This window comes from Phoenix dactylifera, chromosome 4 (genome assembly GCF_009389715.1).
Source record: "Phoenix dactylifera cultivar Barhee BC4 chromosome 4, palm_55x_up_171113_PBpolish2nd_filt_p, whole genome shotgun sequence".
NCBI classification, from domain to species: domain Eukaryota; kingdom Viridiplantae; phylum Streptophyta; class Magnoliopsida; order Arecales; family Arecaceae; genus Phoenix; species Phoenix dactylifera.
Genome location: NC_052395.1, coordinates 24,871,817 through 24,893,854, shown reverse-complemented (window position 1 = coordinate 24,893,854; position 22,038 = coordinate 24,871,817). Strand labels below are relative to the sequence as shown.

Below are 22,038 nucleotides of genomic sequence, written 5' to 3'. Positions count from 1 at the left end.
TGGAATCAGTTCCTTCATGATTTACCGAAATAAGACGGGTTTTATGTTAGATGTATGCCCTAGAAGCCAATTTTGGCTGACACATTATTAATTCTAGGACATAATTTGTACTTGACTTTATTATTATTGAATAAATGAAAGTCATCTTTTTCATTCATATTATTATTGTGTCTATGAATCGTCCAAGGAATTAATAAGATGATGATGCATATTCTCAAGAGTTGAGAATTTGAGCCATGTATCATTAGTGATTAATTTCTGAACGCTCCTGATCGATGGATCATCACGAGGACGGTGATCGATCCGATGAGATCAGTGCACATATTACTTTCCTTATGGATGGACGAGACTCGAGTCCACAGTGTGGCGACACTGAAGTAATAGTGCAGGTGCTTGTTAAGAACAAGGGTACTGAGCGTGACCAATACAAGAAGTCACTTGGATGTCTATCCACTCGTCAGTGACTTGCTTGATGTTGCAGTAGTGTGACTGGTCCTTTGACCTGCGGTGCTTCGGCTACTCACAGTGAGGTTATTGTAGTTTGACTGCACACATACATGGTCTCTAGCCATATGGGTCCATGCAGTGTAGATTGGCTGCAGTAAGTTCACTGTAGGAGTAGGGTATGCACCTATAAGGAATCTATCGACCTTGATAGATAAGGAGAGATCCTATGTGATTTATAAGACTGAGTTCGTAAGACCTCGGCCGGGGCAGTATGCACAGTGGAGAAAGAGTTTTCCACTCTCGAACTTAAGTTGAATAAATCTTCACATATGACAGACGATGGGGTTTGACGAGTTGTCCATGACCTCCGTCCTGTAGGGATCCACGATAGTAGGACTGTATCACATGATAACTGCACCTAGAGGTTCATCATTCTATTCTACTGGGTAGCCACTACATGCTGCTAGGTGTCACTGGTGGATGGTGGGACTCACAGGGATTATCTCGATGATCGATAAACCCTAATGAGTAGAGTTGGAATCGTTCCAATCCATTGAAAGGAGTTTTCAATGATATTATGATAGAGATCATAATATATCTCACTACCAGTCAGAGTAGAACCTATGGGGTCACACACACTAGAAGTATTGACCGATCCGATGGTTGAATCGTGATTAGGAATCATAAGTAATCAATTCGATTGATATTCAGTTGAAGAAGGAACAAACGGAATTAATTAATTGGACTTGAAACAAGAGTCCTACTTCGAGTAGGATTCCTAGAGTCCTAATTGGATTAGGACTGGAAATCCTAGTTGGAGTAGGACTAGGATTCCTACTTGGAATAGGATTCCTACAATCCTAATGAGATTAGGAGTTTTGAATTAAAATCAGATTCCTACTTGGAGTAGGATTCCTAGAGTCCTAATCAAATTAGGACTTCGGATTAAAATAGAGTCCTAATTGGATTAGGACTAAAATTAAATATGTCCTAATTTGGATTAGGGTTTCTTAAGTCACAATTAATTATTAATCTAATGAATCAATAAGACTCCTAATTGGATTGGAATTGAAGAGTTCAATTGAGTCAAAATTGATTTAAGTTCTAATTGGATTAGGACTTACCTAGATTGGATCCAAATTGGTTCACCCTTGGGCTAAGCCTAATTGGATTAGGGCTAAACCACATTAGGGCCTCCCAATCCTCCTTTGATCCCTTGGTGCGGCAACAAGAGGGGTCGGTGCCCCTCTTGGTAATACATCAAGGGCTCCTAACTTGTAGGAGTCCTAGATGTTATAAAAGGAGGAGGCTTGGGGGCTGACCTAATTGATGAGAAGCTCCTCCTCTTGCTGCCGTATGCCCTCCCCTCCTCCTCTCCTTGTTTCAGCCGAAAGCAAGAAGAAAGGAAGAAGAAGCCTTGGCGGCCTCCTCCCCTTCCCTTCCTTCATCCAACGCAGGGAAAAGAAAGGCTGCAGTGAAGGCTTTGGTTCTTCTTCAAGATCCCTTCTTCTTCTTCCTCCTCTCAAGCACAATCAAGGGTTGATTGATAGAGAGGAAATCAGCCATCCAAAGTTGTCTCTGCAAAGGAGCTAGCACCCCGGGGAGACAAGGAAGCTTTGATCGGTCCTCTACTTCGTGTGGATACGCGTAGAGGCCGGGCACTTGAACGGCTTCAAGCGAACTTTCATCCTAAACCACGAACTTCAGTTTGCGGTGATCATCTACCCGCACAAGGTGAAGATCTGATCTTCCTAAAGTTATTAAAAGTTTTTAATCCTCACCTAACTACGAACGGTTATCAAACGATGTTCATGCGATGATCGTCGATCCCGCACATGCCCCTTCCGCTGCCATCTGATTTTGTTTTTGAAATATCAGCGGCATGGGCGGGTTCTAACAGTGGTATCAGAGCTTAGGTTTCGTAGATTAAGGTAAGAATTAATTATCTAAAGGCTTATTAGATCTGAAAATTGAATGATCATGCATGCTGAAAATTTCTGCATGCAGATTTTTCAGGGTTGCTGAATTTCTGCATGCAGATTTTTCAGGGTTGCTGAATTTTTGCATGCTGATTTTTATGTGATAAGATGATGATTCTAATTGCATTGTTAATGAGATTACAAAGTTTAGAATCATGATTAGCATGATCAGCAACCTGTCATAACATAATCAATTAATTCTCAGATCTGAAAATTATAATTGTTGCATATGGTGATAATCATAGGATTCAAACCCTTTTGGTATCGAATGTAATGACCTGCGATGTGATCTGTAATGTCATGTAATTTTTCAGATGCTTGCATGCATCTTATTTAATGTTTTGAGAGGCCTGCGTGCCTCCTAAAAGGAAGATGTAATTTATTTTTGTTTTTATTTTATATCTGGTTGTATTTCTATGATGTGATGTACGTCAACGATCAAGTCGAAGATGATGCATGAGATGAGCAGGGGTCTAAGCGGTTGATGGCGATTGGATCAAGAGTTGGTCAAGGATCGAATCAAGGAGGCTTGGAACCAATTCAAGAGTTGAAGACCAGTTGATCGATTGACATGCATGTGCTTGTAATACGACCTAACTAGAATCCATGATCATCACCTATTTAAAGTTTAGCTTTAATTATTGCTGTGATTATAACTACCTGCAATGTGCCGTTTGCATGTGATGTGAATGAGAGTCGGATAGATAGGTTTACATGTGATGTAGCAAACCCAATTGAGACCTTAATTAAAACCTCCTCAATCAAGTCGAGAGTGAACCGACATGAGCAAGTCATATTAGATTAATTGATCTAATTGGTGTCTAGGAAAGCATGAAAGGTGGTTACTTAATTAGGACCTTACTCTCTGAGTAAGGGGAGCCTCCCACCTACTTACCTGGCCAATTGTTCGATTACCTCTTATGAAGAGCTCAAGTTGCAAACACTAAGACCTGATTAACCAATATTAAGTCAACAGGTCTTCCACTGTAGTAGAGCTGCTAAGGCCTTTCTGATGTTGATTTGTCTCAGCTGGACACAGTGGGCAAGTTGCATCGGGGGGCTGGACCTCTCTATAGACATGAGATGTTGTAGGATAAAGGTGGGGTTGGGCACCAATAACTGTTAGGTGAGGACCCAATGACGACTTTATTTCTACGGTTATACGGTGGGTCTGACTTAACTAAGAAATGGGACCAATAACTGTTAGGTGAGGTCTTCATGGCTTAGAGACCAAGTTGCACTGCAACATGCTTGAGAAGCATTGTACAAGAGTTGTACACTCATCCATCTATGTGTCACCAATAACTGTTAGGTGAGGTGCCATGTAGATTGGTGAGACCGCAGTACCTACTAGATATCCTAGTCGTGTGGGATTTCCGTTTTCCTACCAGGGGAGTGTGAGGGATTCGAGAAAATAGTGGGAGTTACATTTGTTCTAAAAGACCTTAGAACAGATTAGGATCAAGTACAAAAGTCTAACTAGAATCTTTACTCTCTGCAGATACAATGTCAGCCTCAAACCCTTTGACCCGTATTCTTGAGACCAACCGACTGACCGGAACAAATTACAAGGACTGGCTTAGAAATCTCAAAATTGTTTTGGACTGTGAGAAAATAGGCTACATACTCGATTCAGATATCCCCACACTACCAACACGTCCTACTGATGTTCAGCGACAGATGCATCAAAAGTGGATGGGTGATGACATTAGAGTTAAATGCTATATGATGGCATCCATGTCAAATGAACTCCAATACCAGCATGAAAATATGAAGACTGCTAGGAACATACTGGCACACCTGCAAGAGTTGTATGGTGAGCAGAGTCGCACAGCTCGTTTTGAAGTGTCCAAGAGGCTCTTCAAAGCAAAGATGCGCGAGGGGCAGTCTGTCCATGATCACGGTCTAACTATGATCAAGGACCTAGAGGAGCTTGAGAAGCTCAGTATGAACATGCACAAGGAATTGCAAGTTGATCTGATCCTTCAATCCCTTCCTAATTCATTTGGTCAGTTTATAGTAAACTACCATATGAATAAGATTGAATGCACTAAGACTGAACTAATAAATATGTTGGTAACTGCTGAGGGAGCCTTGAAAGGTTCAAGGGGCGATGTCCTTGCTGCTGAGTTGACTTCTGGTTCCAAGAGAAAGTCTACTTGGAAGAAAAAGAAGGCTGCTAAGAAGCAAAAGAAAGACAAGAAGCCAAAGAAGGAAGTTCAAAAGAAAAGGGCCAATGACAAAAGAAAATGTTTCCACTGTAATGTCGACGACCACTGGAAGAGGAACTGTCCTTCATACCTCGAGAGCCTGAAGAACAAGAAAGGTGACACACCTTCAGAAGGTATTGACTTGCTCATAATTGAAACTAATCTAACGGTTTCTTCTACTTCTAGTTGGGTTATAGATTCTGGTTCTAGTGCTCATCTATGCACTACCATGCAGGGTCTAAAGGAAAGTAGAAGGCTGGCAGAAGGTGTAGTAACCCTTCGGGTTGGCAACGGGGCAAAAGTTGCTGCTGTGGCTGTGGGCACCTACCATCTGCGACTACCGTCTGGTTTTAGTTTATTACTTAGAGACTGCTATTATGTACCTGTTGCTAGCAGAAATTTGATTTCTATTTCATGTCTAGCACAGGAAGGTCATGTTTTTACATTTGACAAAGACTGTTGTTCTATTTATTTAAGAAATAAAATAGTCGCACGTGGTTTTGTGATTGACAGTCTCTATCATTTGCATATGGATGTATCTATAAATGTGTCTGAGCAAGAAGTGAGTGCCAAAGGATCCAAAAGATCCAGAGATGAGATAAACCAAAAATATTTGTGGCACCTTAGGCTTGGCCATATTGGAGAGGACAGAATGAACAAAATGGATAAAGATGGACTTCTCGGCTCATTGACTTCCGAGTCATATCCAGTTTGCGAATCCTGTCTTCAAGGAAAAATGGCTAGATTACCCTTTGTAGGACATGGGGAGAGGACCACTGAAATACTTATCCTAGTACATACAGATGTATGTGGCTCATTCGATGTACTAGCCAGGAGACGTTATTCGTACTTCATTACCTTTACCGATGATTATTCACGGTATGGGTATGTATATCTTATGAGACACAAATCTGAATCTTTTGAAAAGTTCAAAGAGTTCAGAAATGAAGTAGAAAAACAAATTGGAAAACCCCTTAAGGCTCTTCGATCAGATCGAGGAGGAGAATACCCTAGTGGGGAATTCCGGGACTATCTCAAGGAAAACGGCATAGTCTCACAGTGGACACCTCCGGGTACACCTCAACTCAACGGGGTGTCAGAGAGGAGGAATCGGACCCTATTGGATATGGTCAGGTCCATGATGAGCTTCACTAATTTACCTATATTTCTTTGGGAAGATGTCTTACTTACCGCAGTATATCTACTGAATAGAGTTCCCTCTAAATCCGTTCCTACCACACCGTATGAGATATGGCATGGTAAGAAACCAAGTCTTGGTCATCTCAAGATTTGGGGATGTCCGGCCCACGTCAAGAGACTACAGGCGGACAAACTAGAGGCTAGGACCATAAGTGCTCGTTTTATAGGATATCCTAAAGAGTCATTAGGATACAATTTTTACGTCTCAGAGGATCACAATGTGTTTGTGAGCCATCACGCCATCTTCTTGGAAAACCAGTTTATCCTTGATAGAGGCAGTGGGAGGAAAATTGAGCTTGAAGAGAAAGTCTCTGAAAAGCAATGAGTCATGGATCCTATTGAACCCATTCATACAGAGCCAGTACACGATGTCCCTCGACCACCTCGTAGATCTAGTAGGGTCTCCCATCCTCCCGATAGATACTTAGGTATAATAGAAGAGGATACCGAGGAAATGTTCCTAGTGGGAGATAGGGATCACATACAGGATCCCAAAACCTACAACGAGGCGATATCTGATGTCGATTCTGAGAAATGGTTGGAAGCTATGAAGTCAGAATTAGACTCCATGCATTCCAACCAAGTCTGGACCTTAGTAGATCCACCAGAAGGTATTGTACCTATTGGATGCAAATGGATCTACAAAAGGAAGATAGGTTCGGATGGAGAGGTAAAGACCTATAAGGCAAGGCTTGTGGAGAAAGGGTATAGTCAACGCGAAGGCATTGACTATCAGGAGACCTTTTCACCTGTAGCAATGCTGAAATCCATCCGAACATTGCTTGCCATTGCAGTATTTCATGATTATGAAATCTGGCAAATGGATGTGAAAACTGCTTTCCTAAATGGATATCTTGAAGAAGATATCTATATGGAACAGCCTTTGGGTTTTACTTCCAGTGATAGAGATCACAAGGTCTGCAAGCTGCAAAGGTCCATTTATGGACTAAAGCAAGCACCTTGGAGTTGGAACGCTCGTTTCGATGATGCAATCAAAACGTTTGATTTTATCAAAAACGAGGAGGAACCGTGTGTTTACAAAAAGGTTAGTGGGAGCGCTGTCGTATTTCTCGTACTGTACGTGGACGACATCCTCCTGATAGGGAATGATATTCCCATGCTAACCTCGGTCAAGGTCTGGTTGTCAAAAGAGTTCTCCATGAAAGACCTTGGGGAAGCATCCTATATTTTGGGAATAAAGGTCTATAGAGATAGATCTAAAAGGATGCTTGGCCTATCACAGAAAATGTATATAGAGGAAGTGCTGAAAAGGTTCAGCATGGAAAACTCCAAAAGGGGTCTTTTACCCCTTAGGCATGGAATTCATCTCTCCAAGAAGATGTGCCCCAACACATCTGAAGAGATTCAACGCATGAGCAAGATTCCATATGCATCAGCAATAGGGAGCCTCATGTATGCCATGCTATGTACACGACCTGATATAGCTCTTGCTGTGAGTGTCACAAGCAGATATCAGTCAAATCCAGGTGAAGAACACTGGACAGCTGTGAAGAATATTCTTAAGTACTTGAGAAGAACTAAAAATTTATTCTTGGTTTTTGGAGGATCATCAGAGTTGAAGGTAGAAGGATACACAGATTCAGACTTCATGACTGATGTCGATGATAGAAAGTCAATATCTGGATATGTGTTCTTGTGCAATGGTGGTACGGTGAATTGGAAGAGTTCTAAATAACCGATCATTGCTGATTCTACTATGGAAGCTGAATACATCGCCGCCTCTGAAGCTGCTAAGGAAGGCTTCTGGTTCAAGAAATTCATTGCGGAATTGGATGTAATGTCATCAGATGCCATAACACTCTACTGCGATAATAATGGCGCCATAGCTCTTGCTAAGGAGCCAAGGTCTCATCAGAAGTCCAAGCATATAGAGCGGCGCTTCCATCTCATACGCGACTATGTTGAGAAGAAGTATGTTGAAGTGCAGAGAGTAGACTCCGCGGACAACGTGGCAGACCCGTTCACTAAACAGCTAAGTCAGCAAAAGACTGAAGTCCACCTTGAAAAGATGGGACTAAGATATATGACTGATTGGCTTTAGTGCAAGTGGGAGATTGTTAGATGTATGCCCTAGAAGCCAATTTTGGCTGACACATTATTAATTCTAGGACATAATTTGTACTTGACTTTATTATTATTGAATAAATGAAAGGCATCTTTTTCATTCATATTATTATTGTGTCTATGAATCGTCTAAAGAATTAATAAGATGATGATGCATATTCTCAAGAGTTGAGAATTTGAGCCATGTATCATTAGTGATTAATTTCTGAATGCTCTTGATCGATGGATCATCACGAGGACGGTGATCGATCCGATGAGATCAGTGCACAGATTACTTTCCTTATGGATGGACGAGACTCGATTCCACAGTGTGGCGACACTGAAGTAATAGTGCAGGTGCTTGTTAAGAACAAGGGTACTGAGCGTGACCAATACAAGAAGTCACTTAGATGTCTATCCACTCGTCAGTGACTTGCTTGATGTTGCAGTAGTGTGACTGGTCCTTTGACCTGCGGTGCTTCGGCTACTCACAGTGAGGTTATTGTAGTTTGACTGCACACATACATGGTCTCTAGCCATATGGGTCCATGCAGTGTAGATTGGCTGCAGTAAGTTCACTGTAGGAGTATGGTATGCACCTATAAGGAATCTATCGACCTTGATAGATAAGGAGAGATCCTATGTGATTTATAAGACTAAGTTCATAAGACCTCGGCCGGGGCAGTATGCACAATGGAGAAAGAGTTTTCCACTCTCGAACTTAAGTCGAATAAATCTTCACATATGACAGACGATGGGGTTTGACGAGTTGTCCATGACCTCCGTCCTGTAGGGATCCACGATAGTAGGACTGTATCACATGATAACTGCACCTAGAGGTTCATCATTCTATTCTACTGGGTAGCCACTACATGCTGCTAGGTGTCACTGGTGGATGGTGGGACTCACAGGGATTATCTCGATGATCGATAAACCCTAATGAGTAGAGTTGGAATCGTTCCAATCCATTGAAAGGAGTTTTCAATGATATTATGATAGAGATCATAATATATCTCACTACCAGTCAGAGTAGAACCTATGGGGTCACACACACTAGAAGTATTGACCGATCCGATGGTTGAATCGTGATTAGGAATCATAAGTAATCAATTCGATTGATATTCAGTTGAAGAAGGAACAAAGGGAATTAATTAATTGGACTTGAAACAAGAGTCCTACTTCGAGTAGGATTTCTAGAGTCCTAATTGGATTAGGACTGGGAATCCTAGTTGGAGTAGGACTAGGATTCCTACTTGGAATAGGATTCCTACAATCCTAATGAGATTAGGAGTTTTGAATTAAAATCGGATTCCTACTTGGAGTAGGATTCCTAGAGTCCTAATCAAATTAGGACTTCGGATTCAAATAGAGTCCTAATTGGATTAGGACTAAATTAAATATGTCCTAATTTGGATTAGGGTTTCTTAAGTCACAATTAATTATTAATCTAATGAATCAATAAGACTCCTAATTGGATTAGGATTGAAGAGTTCAATTGAGTCAAAATTGATTTAAGTTCTAATTGGATTAGGACTTACCTAGATTGGATCCAAATTGGTTCACCCTTGGGCTAAGCCTAATTGGATTAGGGCTAAACCACATTAGGGCCTCCCAATCCTCATTAGATGAGGATTAGGGCAACATGAGAGGGAGGGGCTCACGCCCCTCCTCCTTTGATCCCTTGGTGCGGCAACAAGAGGGGTCGGCGCCCCTCTTGGTAATACATCAAGGGCTCCTAACTTGTAGGAGCCCTAGATGTTATAAAAGGAGGAGGCTTGGGGGCTGACCTAATTGATGAAAAGCTCCTCCTCTTGCTGCCGTACGCCCTCCCCTCCTCCTCTCCTTGTTTCAGCCGAAAGCAAGAAGAAAGGAAGAAGAAGCCTTGGCGGCCTCCTCCCCTTCCCTTCCTTCATCCAACGCAGGGAAAAGAAAGGCTGCAGTGAAGGCTTTGGTTCTTCTTCAAGATCCCTTCTTCTTCTTTCTCCTCTCATGCACAATCAAGGATTGATTGAAAGAGAGGAAATCAGCCATCCAAAGTTGTCTCTGCAAGGGAGCTAGCACCCCGGGGAGACAAGGAAGCTTTGATCAGTCCTCTACTTCGTGTGGATACCCATAGAGGCCGGGCACTTGAACGGCTTCAAGCGAACTTTCATCCTAAACCACGAACTTCAGTTTGCGGTGATCATCTACCCGCACAAGGTGAAGATCTGATCTTCCTAAAGTTATTAAAAGTTTTTAATCCTTACCTAACTACGAACGGTTATCAAACAATGTTCATGCGATGAACGTCAATCCCGCACATGCCCCTTCCGCTGCCATCTGATTTTGTTTTTGAAATATCAGCGGCATGGGCGGGTTCTAACATTTTAAAGAGAAACTAAGGTCGTTGTTTGCTCTCGGAACCTATCCCTTAAGGGTCTAAATCTACCGGCCCATCTCCTCGATTCTCCTATCAAGGTCGGCATCCCACTGGGGCGGGGACTCCACGTGGCGAGGTGGTGAGAGGTTCTAAATGGAGTCCTTGCCAAAATGAGGGCTTAGACTACGCTATTTTTCATTCCAACCAGGACTGCTCCATCAGGTGTGTTGACTCTGAGAATGGTGGCTGACCAAAGGCATGTGGTGTGCCGACGACCGAGAATGGTGGCGAGCTGACCAGATTCTAGCCGAACTGGTTCTGGCCATACTGCTACTTGCGGCAAGCCCTAACTGCCACGGTCAGCGCTTGCACCTGCTGAAAGAGTAGGATAAAATCTCATTATTTGCCGATGCAGCGAGTTATTCCTGCAGAACATGTTTTGGGCTTTGCAGTGACCCACTCGAGGCCGGAGCATGGCGTTGCGAGGCATGTGACGCACCGTGGGCTCCTTGCAACCTCATGTTGGCAATTTCTCCCTTCACCTGATACTGATGTAGCTGGAGCGGTGCCCTTCCTCTAGCGCCATTTGTTGCCGCTGAATCCAGACCGAGGTCAAAGTACAACTCGGAACGACTTTGAGGTCAACGGGAACCGATCTAGACGAAGTGGCCAAGGTGTGCTAGAGCTAGCTTCCTTCAGGGGTGGCCTACAAAAAGTTTGCTTACCGAAGAGTTCCCAGGAGAGGACTCTCTGATGGTTAAGTTAGAATGGGGTAGCAATAGTATAGAAGGAAGATATTTCAACACAGTGGAGTTCTCTATGAATGATGTTTCATCTCATACCTGAGGTCCCCCAGTCTGCACTTTTATATAGGGCAACCTATTTTGTCATTTTCTGACCTGATATGACATGCGTCAATAGACAGAAAATGGCCAGTAGTACGACTATGGCGTGGGCATTGTTTCGTATGGGCGGCGTACGACACCGACTGTGCGTTGAAGGCAAAGTTGCCACAACTGCTGGTGGCCGGAACTGTCAGTCCTTGTCGGCACGTGCTGATCGGCTCCTCGGCTGATCGGCTCCTCGGCTAGAGCCGTTTACCTCAGTTTATACCAAGGTCAAAGAGGTTAGTCCAATCCGAGGTCGAGATGCCCAATATTTTTTCCATTAGGTTATTCGTCTGAAAGACCTTAGGTACTTATATAAAACTAAGGAACCCAAAAAAATTTATGTGGCTAGCCTTTTTGGGCGAGATCTTAGGTTATTACAAATTGTATCAAAGCAGACTCGGCCATAGCCTATGTGGATTAGGGGTTATTGCAGCACAGGTCCATTAGGGCTGACCACAGGCCGATCGTAATGCTTGTGATTAGATTTGAATGGATTTGGACCCTTATCCTGACGATAATGTCAGAGTTTAAACAAGAGGTGTATGTGAGAATTCGTGTGGGCATGTATTTAGTCCCATATCGGTTATTTGCCAGGAAGATCTTAGGTACTTATACAGGACTAAGGAATCCAAAAAATATCTGGTTAGCATTTTTGGGCTGAGCTACTCGGGCTCGGCTCAATAAAATCTCGGCTCGTTAGTCAAACGAGCCCAAGCCCGAGCTCAAAATAAGGCCCATTTAAATCCGAGCCCGAGCCCGAGCTTGAGCCCGAGCAGCTCACGAGCCCAAACGAGCTCGTGAGTTAACACGACCAAATGAGTTCGAGATTCGACGGTCGAGATCATTTGGAAACCCTGCATCCAACGGGCCAAGGCCTTCCTCTCCAGCTCTCCTAGTCTCCTAAACGGCTAAACCTCCTCTCCAGCTCTTCTTTATTGATATCCACGGCGTCCTCGCCCTTGGCGGCGGAGAACGGGAACCTCGGGTAGGAGCTGATAGCCGTCGGGTCCAGCCCGGTGGGTGCGTAGCCCCGGTCGCTGCGGCCGCCCTCCTCGCCGTTGTTGTCCTCGTCGTCCTCCTCCTCCACAACGAAGATTATGTGGGGCAGCACGACATTGTTGGAGTTCCCGCCGGCGCCGCCACCATTAGGGTTAGGATTCGTACTTCGGGCGTGGGCGCGACAGCAGACATAGGAGGCGAGGAGGACGGTGGAGAGGTTGCTGAGGTTCTGGAGGAAGGAGGAGGACGAGGAGGTTGCAGGGGAGGCGGCGGCGGTGGCGATGTCGTCGGCGGTGGCGATGGTGGAGGAGAGGGAGAAGGACATTTTGCGAAGAGGATGGAGAGAAAAAACGTGTTTTGTAGCATGACGGAGAGAAGCGTGGGTGAAACAGGGATATTTTTTGGGGGGGGGGGAGCCCGAGCTCGGGCTCGGGTTGGAGCTCATAATTGAAACGAGCTTTTACGAGCTCAAGTCCAAGCTTTTGTTTTGTCAAGCAAGCCTGAGCTCGAACCCAATACAGAGCTCGGTACCGAGCCCGAGCCCGAGCTTTTGTAAAACGAGCCGAGCCCGAGCCTCTCAAGCTCGGACGAGCCGAGGCTCGGGCTCGGCTCGGCTCGTTAACAGGCCTATTTTTGGGTGAGGCCTCCAGTTGTTACACTCTTAATGGCCAAAGTGATTCATATCGGTCGAGTGATCCTTCTGGATATCCATAGTGGCCAAAATAGTCCATATTGAGACTGATGATCCACTTGAATACTTGTAGTATCAAAAGTGGTCCATATCAAGTCTAGTGATCCTCCTAGATTAATCACCTAATTGAAAACTTAGACATAACCATAAAGGATCTAGAACTTAGGAAATCATTTTCCAAATTGATAGTGTTTGAGGGGATAATGATTGTCTTTCTTGCACGAAGGGGAGGCTTTCGCAATAAGCATCATTGATTTGCTTGAACCACAGCTGCTCAAAATTCTAAAGCAACTTCCAACCTTGGTTAGCTAGAAGTGCTCTGTTGAAGTTTTTGAGAGACATAATTCCTAAACCTACTTTTTTGGATTTAGAGGCCACATTCTAACTCACTAGAGATGCAAAATTCGAGAAAGATTGTAATCCTTTCTAGAGGAAAGACCTTCTGAGTTTCTCCAATTTCAACGCTAGCCAACTTGGAAGAAGGAAGATATACATGTAGGAGAGAGATAAGGGTTGTAAGTATAGATTTAATTGGAGCAAGACTGCCAAGAGTCCATCCTATGAATGAAGGGTTGCTTATCAGATTATTTTGTTAAGAGGGCAAGCCTTAGCTCAATGGTAGGATTGCTCCATTATGATTTTATAGATGTGATCGGTTCGAAACATAGAAATAGACTCTTTGCATATTGGAGGAAGGAGGAGGACGAGGAGGTTGGAGGGGAGGCGGTGGCGGTGGCGATGTCGTCGGCGGTGGCGGTGGCGGAGGAGAGGGAGAAGGACATTTTGCGAAGAGGATGGGGAGAAAAAAGGTGTTTTGTAGCATGACGGAGAGAAGCGTGGGTGAAATAGGGATATTTTTTTGGGGGGGAGTCCGGGCTCGGAATCGGGTTGGAGCTCGTAATTGAAACGAGCTTTTACGAGCTCAAGTCCAAGCCTTTGTTTTGTCAAGCAAGCCTGAGCTCGAACCCAATATAGAGCTCGGTACCGAGCCCGAGGCCGAGCTTTTGTAAAACGAGCCGAGCCCGAGCCTCCCAAGCTCGGACGAGCCGAGGCTTGGGCTCGGCTCGGCTCGTTAATAGGCCTATTTTTGGGTGAGGCCTCCAGTTGTTACACTCTTAATGGCCAAAGTGATTCATATCGGTCTAGTGATCCTTCTGGATATCCATAGTGGCCAAAATAGTCCATATTGAGACTGATGATCCACTTGAATACTTGTAGTATCAAAAGTGGTTCATATCAAGTCTAGTGATCCTCCTAGATTAATTACCTAATTGAAAACTTAGACATAACCATAAAGGATCTAGAACTTAGGAAATCATTTTCCAAATTGATAGTGTTTGAGGGGATAATGATTGTCTTTCTTGCACGAAGGGGAGGCTTTCATAATAAGCATCATTGATTTGCTTGAACCACAGCTGCTCAAAATTCTAAAGCAACTTCCAACCTTGGTTAGCTAGAAGTGCTCTGTTGAAGTTTTTGAGAGACATAATTCCTAAACCTACTTTTTTGGATTTAGAGGCCACATTCTAATTCACTAGAGATGCAAAATTCGAGAAAGATTGTAATCCTTTCTAGAGGAAAGACCTTCTGAGTTTCTCCAATCTCAACGCTAGCCAACTTGGAAGAAGGAAGATATACATGTAGTAGAGAGATAAGGGTTGTAAGTATAGATTTAATTGGAGCAAGCCTGCCAAGAGTCCATCCTATGAATGAAGGGTTGCTTATCAGATTATTTTGTTAAGAGGGCAAGCCTTAGCTCAATGGTAGGATTGCTCCATTATGATTTTACAGATGTGATCGGTTCGAAACATAGAAATAGACTCTTTGCATATTGGGATAAGGCTGCATATATTTGACCCTCCTCCCTAAATCCCACAGTGGCAGGAGCTTTAAGCTACATGGAAGCCCAAGATAATAAATGGGGAAGAAAGGAGTTTTGTAATCAAGAATGATGCCTGAAAGATGAGAAGCTAATTCTTAGTCATCTCTAAGCAAATCCAGTGCACTCTTACTGCAATTGATCTACAACCTGAGTCCATTTAAAAGCCCAACAAAAAGATCTTGAGAAAGGTAACTTGAACTAAATAGGGATGGGAGAAGTTGATTGTGTCATGAGCATATTGAAAACAACGGGCACCTCCTCTTGACTTATTTTCTTCCATACGTTTCAAAATATCTTTGAGAGTAAGATTATACAAGATTACTTACTGAGCCGTATAGCTCATACTCGTTCATTTATGTTTTCTTTCAGATCACCGCCAGTGATAGCAGTCGGAGAGAAGACTTTCCTCCGGGGTGATGGCCGAGGTCCATCACATCCTCCATCACCCGATTGGTGACAGTCAGAATTTGGTCCGACGAAGGATCTGCAAAAATAGAACCTCAAGACGCCCCGCAATATTCTGAATCACCACGACCAGAACGTCATTCACTAGTGGTTGAATCACTTCGTGGTGAGGGACATTTAGGGGGGCAAGAAGGTTCATCGGGGTCAGAGTATGACCCATTTTCAGATAAAGAATCGAACTTAACAAGACAAGAACTCCTAATATTATTATGAAAAGTTTCTTTTTCTTCTTCATCTTACCAAAACCTGATTTGGATAGAATAACGGAAGAAATCTGCTTTACTAAACTCAAAAAGATTTGAATTTATGGATCCTCCTTTTGTTGTCATGGCCATTTTGACTTAGAATGAGCACTGTGAACTATCCGCTTCAAAAGGATAGTTGGATTGAAAAGAGGAATAGCTGGTAGAAGATCCATTCGAAGAACACGGGAACTAGTTGAAGTAATGAGTCTCCCATGAAGAAGTTTTGCTTGCGTGCAAACTTCCTTGTACAGGTACGAAAAAGCCTAAATGTGGTATGGCGGATTCCTTGAACCCGTCTTTTCTTTGGGATAAACATACATTTTGTATACACAAACTATTTAGAAGCTCTATATTTTGTACCAACCAGTAAAATACACTGCAAATCTTTTATCAATAAAAATTTGACTACCATGAGGCTTCGTGCTATTGTAGACAGTAGTCGGCAATAGTACGACCGTGTCCGGAGAATTCGAGTCCGGAGGATTCGAGTCCGGGAGATTCGAGTCCGGGTGTGATATCGGCCAACCAAATTACATTTCCTTACATGACAAATTGAAATTCATGGCACCCACACTCTAGAGTATTGATAAAGAATACTCCGGTTTCATTTAGGAAAGGCGAAAGAAAATAAAGCAGTAACCCTTTTTGACGAGGGAGCTACCGGACAAGCCTGACCAATTACAAAACAACAGATGCAATCTCTCCTTTATACAACACAAAAAAAAAAAAAAAAGAAAGAAAAGGCCGCACCGGACCCAGGCGACCCTAAATAGCCAACACTTGTCCTCCTACCTACATTGTGTTGGGATCAAAAACCCCAGTAAGAAACACAACTTTCTCCTTGGGTCTCAGATAGGCACCCTGCCAAAAGGACAAACAGCCTCCATGGAGCTCGAGCCCGAAAACAAGCAAGCAAAGTCTTCAGTGAGAATTCTCAAATTCCTCTCCTTCCAAATTTCCAACAAAGCCCTGACAATTGTGGCCTGGCACATCAATTGCTAATAAACAACTATGACAAGAGATCAAGCTCAAGTTGTCCCACAAGCCATAAACTTGCCAAAAATTAGATTTATGCATACCAGTGACGTGCGCTGATATTGTAAAAACACGAAGAAACTCCTGATCAGGCGCAAGATAATTAACTGTTAAAACATATTTATGAAAATGGAAAATTTGTGTTCAAACATGAAATACCTTGAACCTACATAACTTCGCAGGTGAAGCAATAACAGAGAAAGAGCAAAAAGGAAGCATCAGCCATGAAAAATTAACATGGGACCTTCAATTCAGTGTGTTGTTTCGAAAAGTTGCGAGAAACTTTGTGTTCTTTGTTTTCTTATTCTTATTTTGAGGAGAGATTTTATTTAATCTTCTACAAGAAATTGAGCTCTTTTAAGTAAAATAAGATTAACTTGAAAACAATTCAAGGAAGAAGATCAAGGCAAATTAAAAGAGATCCATAGGCTATTATCCTTTAATACGACTATGATTTGGAAGCCTGATGTAAAATTGCAAAACATAACCGAGAGAGATAAGTGTAAAAGGATGAAAGTGAACACATACCAAAAGCATCGGAGTAGTTGTCAAGTGTCAGGTTTTCATTGTCACGGCATCTGTGACACGTACACGAGGGATGTGAGCAATCTTTATCCGATCAGGTCCAACCTTTGAGCACCGCTCTTCCAATGCTGGGCATCCTGAGATCTGCAAGTCTTTGAGTGAAATAGGCAAGCCATTCTCTGGAAGTGACATAATCTTGGGACAGTTTGTTATACTCAGTTTCTTAAGGGATAAAAGCGTAGACAAGTCAGCAGGCAGGTGCTCCAAACTGCGACAGTTGGATATCCCCAGCTCTTGGATGGAGGTTAGTTGATGAAACCACAACTCCTGCTCCTTGCTAAAGTAACCAAGATGGTTAAAGTGCTGGAAATTCAAAATCCTGAGTGAAGGGAGGCTTCCTAAAAGAGCCCATCCGTCATTAAGTAGGATACTGTCATCCATGCAGACATCAGTGAGAGATTGCAAGCCCTTCTCCATATCTGGTTGCTTAGGCAGTGAGGACACATTCAACATGGGACATCCTTCAATATGTAGCTTCTTCAGGTTAGCAAGAGAGTGAAGCCCACCTGGCATTCTCAGCTCTGGGCAGTCTTCAAGGTGCAATTTCTCAAGTGCTTTGATGTTGGACAAACTAATATATGTTTTGTGGTGGTAATGAGATATCATTAGGAGAGTCAGAGAGGTGAAGCTTTGTAGACATCCAGGCAGTGCAATGCCGAGGTCACCACAGTTGTTGATTACAAGCTCTTCAACTGATGAGTGAATAGAGAGGAAGGGACATTTTGTTAGGCTGCGGCAGTCCTTAATCTGAATTTTACGGAGGCGCGGAAAGGACTGATGACTATCTATTTCTGACCACTCCCTCAAATTCTTCAACTCCAGAAATGTCAGCTGCTCCAGAGATGGAAAGACCACATCAACATTGCCATAAAACTGATCACCAATTCGGGTTAGTGCAGGCATATTTTCAAAATGCAGAATCCTGAGGCAGGGAAGTTGCCCAAAAGATGGGAGGTTTTCCCACCTGTGACAATGACGGAGATGTATATGCACCAGATTGATGAGAGGGTAGTGATTCCCCGCCATCCAATATGGGTAGAAAATGCCATCATAGCCCGTAATGCTGAGCTCCCTAAGGCTGTAATGTGGTTTGAGCCCTTCAAGTACCTCTTCCTGCCCATCAGGCCGGTTTCTTGTTGGAGAACTCCATTTCCATTCTAGCTGCAATGCCTTGAGGTTCTTTTTATTCTTCAACTTAGCCTTCTTGGCCTCCTCCTTAGTTTTGACATTCTCAAGATTCTTAATTGAAATCCTTCGAAGATTCATCAAGTTTTCTAACTCTCCTATTCCATGCCCCCTCTTCTGTCTGACAGGAAATTCCTCTATGTAATGGAGATTAGTTAGTTCTCCAATCCGCTCTATTAGAGAAACAATTTCAGAATCGCCATACAAATATCGCAGGTTGATTAATTTGCTCATGCCTTTCGGTAACTCCTGAAAGTGGCATCCTCGCAAATCCAGCACTTGCAGATTGCGAAGCCTAGAAAAAGATGTAGGAAGCAGTCTGATTTTGGTGTTAGAAATGTCTAGGTACCGGAGATGCAATAAGCCACCGAAAGAATCTGGTAGCTTTTTTATGGGAGTTGAAGATAGGTCCAGCACCCGCAGGTCCTTCAGAAATATGAACATGTCTTCAAAAACCCTAGAAAATTCATGCAAATCATATTTGCCAAAGAACAAAAGGGTACGCAACCTTTTATATTTTATCATTTCCTTGAGCACCTCCAATTTATCAGTCCTAACACCGAAGTGGCGAACCGTCCATGGAATATCTCGTGACTCATCTTCAACTACAAAGCAATCATCCAAAGAGAGAGATGCTGCCAAATCGTGCATCAACTCATGCATTGCATATCTGTTTTCCTCTGCAGGTTGAAAGAAAGACTTATACATTAGTTGATCAAACCATCCGCTCCCAACATCCTCCAGTGTCACTGTCATTTCCTCTCCGTCATCTAGTTTAATGTAACCCTGTGCTAGCCACATCTGGACTAATTTATGTTTCTCGAACATGTATCCCCGAGGGAAAATGGAACAGTAAGAAAAGCATTGTCTCAAATCATCATTTAGGTGTTGATAGCTCAACATGAGAGTTGGCAAGAGCCCTCCTGGAGAAATACCTTTCTCCCACCATTCTTCACCTTCCAACATTCTTCTCCAGGACATCTCATCCTCGTTGGTTCGTAATAGAGTCCCTACCAACAATGCTGCTAATGGCAAACCTCCAATCTTTCTACATATTTGCATACCAATAGGCTCCAAGTTCTTCCATTCCTCATGCTCTAGATTCTTATAACAAAATGATAAACGCCGAATAAGGGCCCAGCACTCATCCTCTGATAGACATCCTACCATTATAGGGCTGATAGTACCCATAAGAGCAGCAACGTGTGCACTTCGAGTTGTTACCAAAACCTTGCCCCCTCTTGCACCGCGTGCAAATAAGAAGTGGCGCATCATGTCCCAGTGGTCAGGTGTGTCATCCCACACATCATCAAGGACAAGAAAAAGTTTCTTGTTTGACATAGCATGCTCAAGTTTCACAAAACTGGTTTCCATATCAGAAATAGTATCGGAGAGATCATCTGACAGGAAGTACAAAAGCTGCTTTGAAATCCTTTCGATGTCAAAATCAGCAGATACATAACACCAGGCTCTTGCGTCGAAATGCATCTTCACTCTCTCGTCGTTGTAAACAAGTTGTGCAAGAGTTGTTTTGCCAACCCCCCCCATGCCTACTAATGGAAGGACATCGACCCCATCACCTGAACTCAACAATATGCTTACTATCTCTTCTTTCTCCTTCTCACGCCCAATAATTCTGTCCGGTGGAATGGACGTCGTCTCGAAGTTGACCATCCGCTTTTTGCTACAACCTATCCGCCCATTAGTTTTGTCAACTAACATGTAAATACGCCTGACACCATTAGAAATTCCTTGAAGTTCTCCCACAAGATTCTTTAAGTTTTGAAGGTCATCACGGAGCGAAACTAAATTCTTGAAATACATAAAACAGGATGGAATGCACCGCACCTTCTTGTCACGGTTCATCTTCGTGGAAAGGATTCTTAAGTGAAATTTGTCCAGCAAGTCGTCCGCCTCATAGCAAGCATCTCTGAGTTGCCCCAGCAATACGGACTGGGCAGGGTCACTTGCCAGCCCTCTCTCAGGATCACTGATCAAAGCTTGGCTGCCTCCAAGGGCAGACTGTAGTTCACGCAGCATAACCTGAATCTTTGAATCGAAATGGTCTGCCTCTTCAATGGAGCGGGCGGCGTCGACCAACTTACGAATAATAGTAGAACCGTACCAATTTCCAACTGTCAACCCCTCCGCCATATCTGAGAATGCTCCTTAGAAAGAGGGAGTCTAGTCCTGACCTTTGCTAATTCAGGGAGGACCTGGATTTTATCGCTTCCATTAGTAGATGAGGATTATGAAAAGAAAATCTTGGATAAAAAGATAAAATAATTATATTTTAGAGGGGGAAAAAAAAGGGAAATTAGGTGTACAAGGAAACAAATGGGTTACGCGCTGACAATCCAGGTCACCGTGAGGGTCGGGGACCTCTACCCGGGACGCCCCTCTCCACTGTTTCAGCAAGAAACAAGGGAGAGGAGAAAGTGGCCGTGGCAGAGGAGGGAAGAAAGAGGACATGGGACACCCCCCTGAATCCACCCACGGCTCAAGCCCAACTAAGCTGGGCCGAGCCCAACTAGGCCCGGTCCAGGCCCAGTGCCCATCCGGGCCGAGCCCAACTGGGCTCGGCCTCCGGGCACGTAGGGCACCGCAGGCCCGGCCGCGGTTGCCCTAGGGCACCAGGTCCAGGCCACAGGGCCGCCGCACGGCCGCAGGGCCACCAGGCCTCCAGCCGATGCCCCACCTCTTCCCGGCGAGGAGGTGGTGGCGCCACCCTAGAAGGAAGAAGGAAAGAAAAAGGAAAAGAAAAGAAGAAAGGGAAGAAAGAAGAAAATAAATAAACAAAAAATAAAAATTTTACTTACCGGACCTTAAAGCTTCATCCTCGGACGGCGGCTTTTCTTCGCCGTGGTCGGAGTAGATGAGGGTTTAGCCCCTCCCTCTCCTGCTGCTTCCACCCTGTGAAGGTGCACCCCTTGGCCGCAGATGCCGGAGCGGCCGCAGGCCGAGGAAGTGTCGGCCTCCTTAGGGGGGCCCGAAGGCGACGGTCCCTAACTCGGGGACCCTGTTCAACTCTTCCGGCGTCACTTAGGAGGTCCAGGGCCCCTGACCCGGTTCCTTCTGCAGCTCCGAGGTGGGAGACGTCTCTCGGCGGGAGCCGAGAGGCTCACCCCCCGGTGGCACGGAGAGAGGAAAGCAAGGGAGGTCGGGGGGAAAACAAGGGAAAGGAAGGAGGGGAGGAGAAGGCCGGAGGTTCCTTTCGGCCGGAGAAGAAGAAGGAAGAAAGGGTTTAGGGTTTTCGGTAGAAAAGGGGGAGCGGGAAAGGCGGGAAGCCTCTGGAACCAAGGGACCCTTAACGTGTCCGGTATAACGGGTCGGATCCGGGTTCGGGTCCAAAAACCCGCTAGGCCTAATAAAGGGTTATTGGGCTTAGCCAAATTTGACTAAGCCAAGCCCGATCAATTTGGGCTGAACCCCAGCGAACCTAGGATCTGAATTGGGCTAGCCTTAAATTGGGCTAAGTGCAGTCCCAATTGGGTCCGAACCCAATTTAAAATCAATTTATTAGGCTCAGCCCAAACACTAGACCACTCTAATTAAGCCAAATAAAAAGACCCAATTGGTCCATGCAGGCCAATTAGACCTGAACCCGAGCCCAATTAGATTGGGCTAAGTCTGAGTGAACCACAATTGAATGAATCGGGCTAAATCCAAGCCCAATTGAGTCGGGTCCAGACCTAATTAAACTGTGCTGAGTTCGAATGGACCCAATTAAGTAAATTGGATTAAATTCGAACCCAATTGAGTCGGGTTCGAACCTAATTAAACTGAGCTGAGTCCGAACGGG

The 22,038-nt window shown here is 44.1% G+C and overlaps 1 protein-coding gene across 6 annotated transcripts; it reads right to left on the bottom strand.

The window, feature by feature from the left end:
• Nucleotides 1-15,943: 15,943 nt before the first annotated feature.
• Nucleotides 15,944-21,176, bottom strand: LOC103710156 (putative disease resistance protein RGA3). Of its 6 annotated transcripts, none has more exons than XR_604578.4 (4): nucleotides 21,056-21,176; nucleotides 16,995-20,452; nucleotides 16,511-16,550; nucleotides 15,944-16,414 (listed from the first exon to the last, which is right to left on the bottom strand). XR_604578.4 is itself a non-coding variant. In XM_026805842.2 (3 exons), exon 2 carries the CDS (start codon nucleotides 20,388-20,390, stop codon nucleotides 17,022-17,024), a length of 3,369 nt encoding a protein of 1,122 aa, XP_026661643.2. In that variant the 5' UTR covers nucleotides 20,391-20,452; nucleotides 21,056-21,176; the 3' UTR covers nucleotides 15,944-16,550; nucleotides 16,995-17,021. The 6 variants fall into 6 exon arrangements, 4 of the variants coding, with proteins under 4 accessions (XP_026661643.2, XP_038981875.1, XP_038981876.1 ...); XR_001879634.3 differs by having other exon boundaries at nucleotides 15,944-16,400; XM_026805842.2 differs by having other exon boundaries at nucleotides 15,944-16,550.
• Nucleotides 21,177-22,038: the final 862 nt, after the last annotated feature.

What these genes read in the sequence shown, in the direction of transcription:
- LOC103710156 (XM_026805842.2), bottom strand. Translation starts at nt 20,390, where the DNA reads ATGGCGGAGGGGTTGACAGTTGGAAATTGGTACGGTTCTACTATTATT.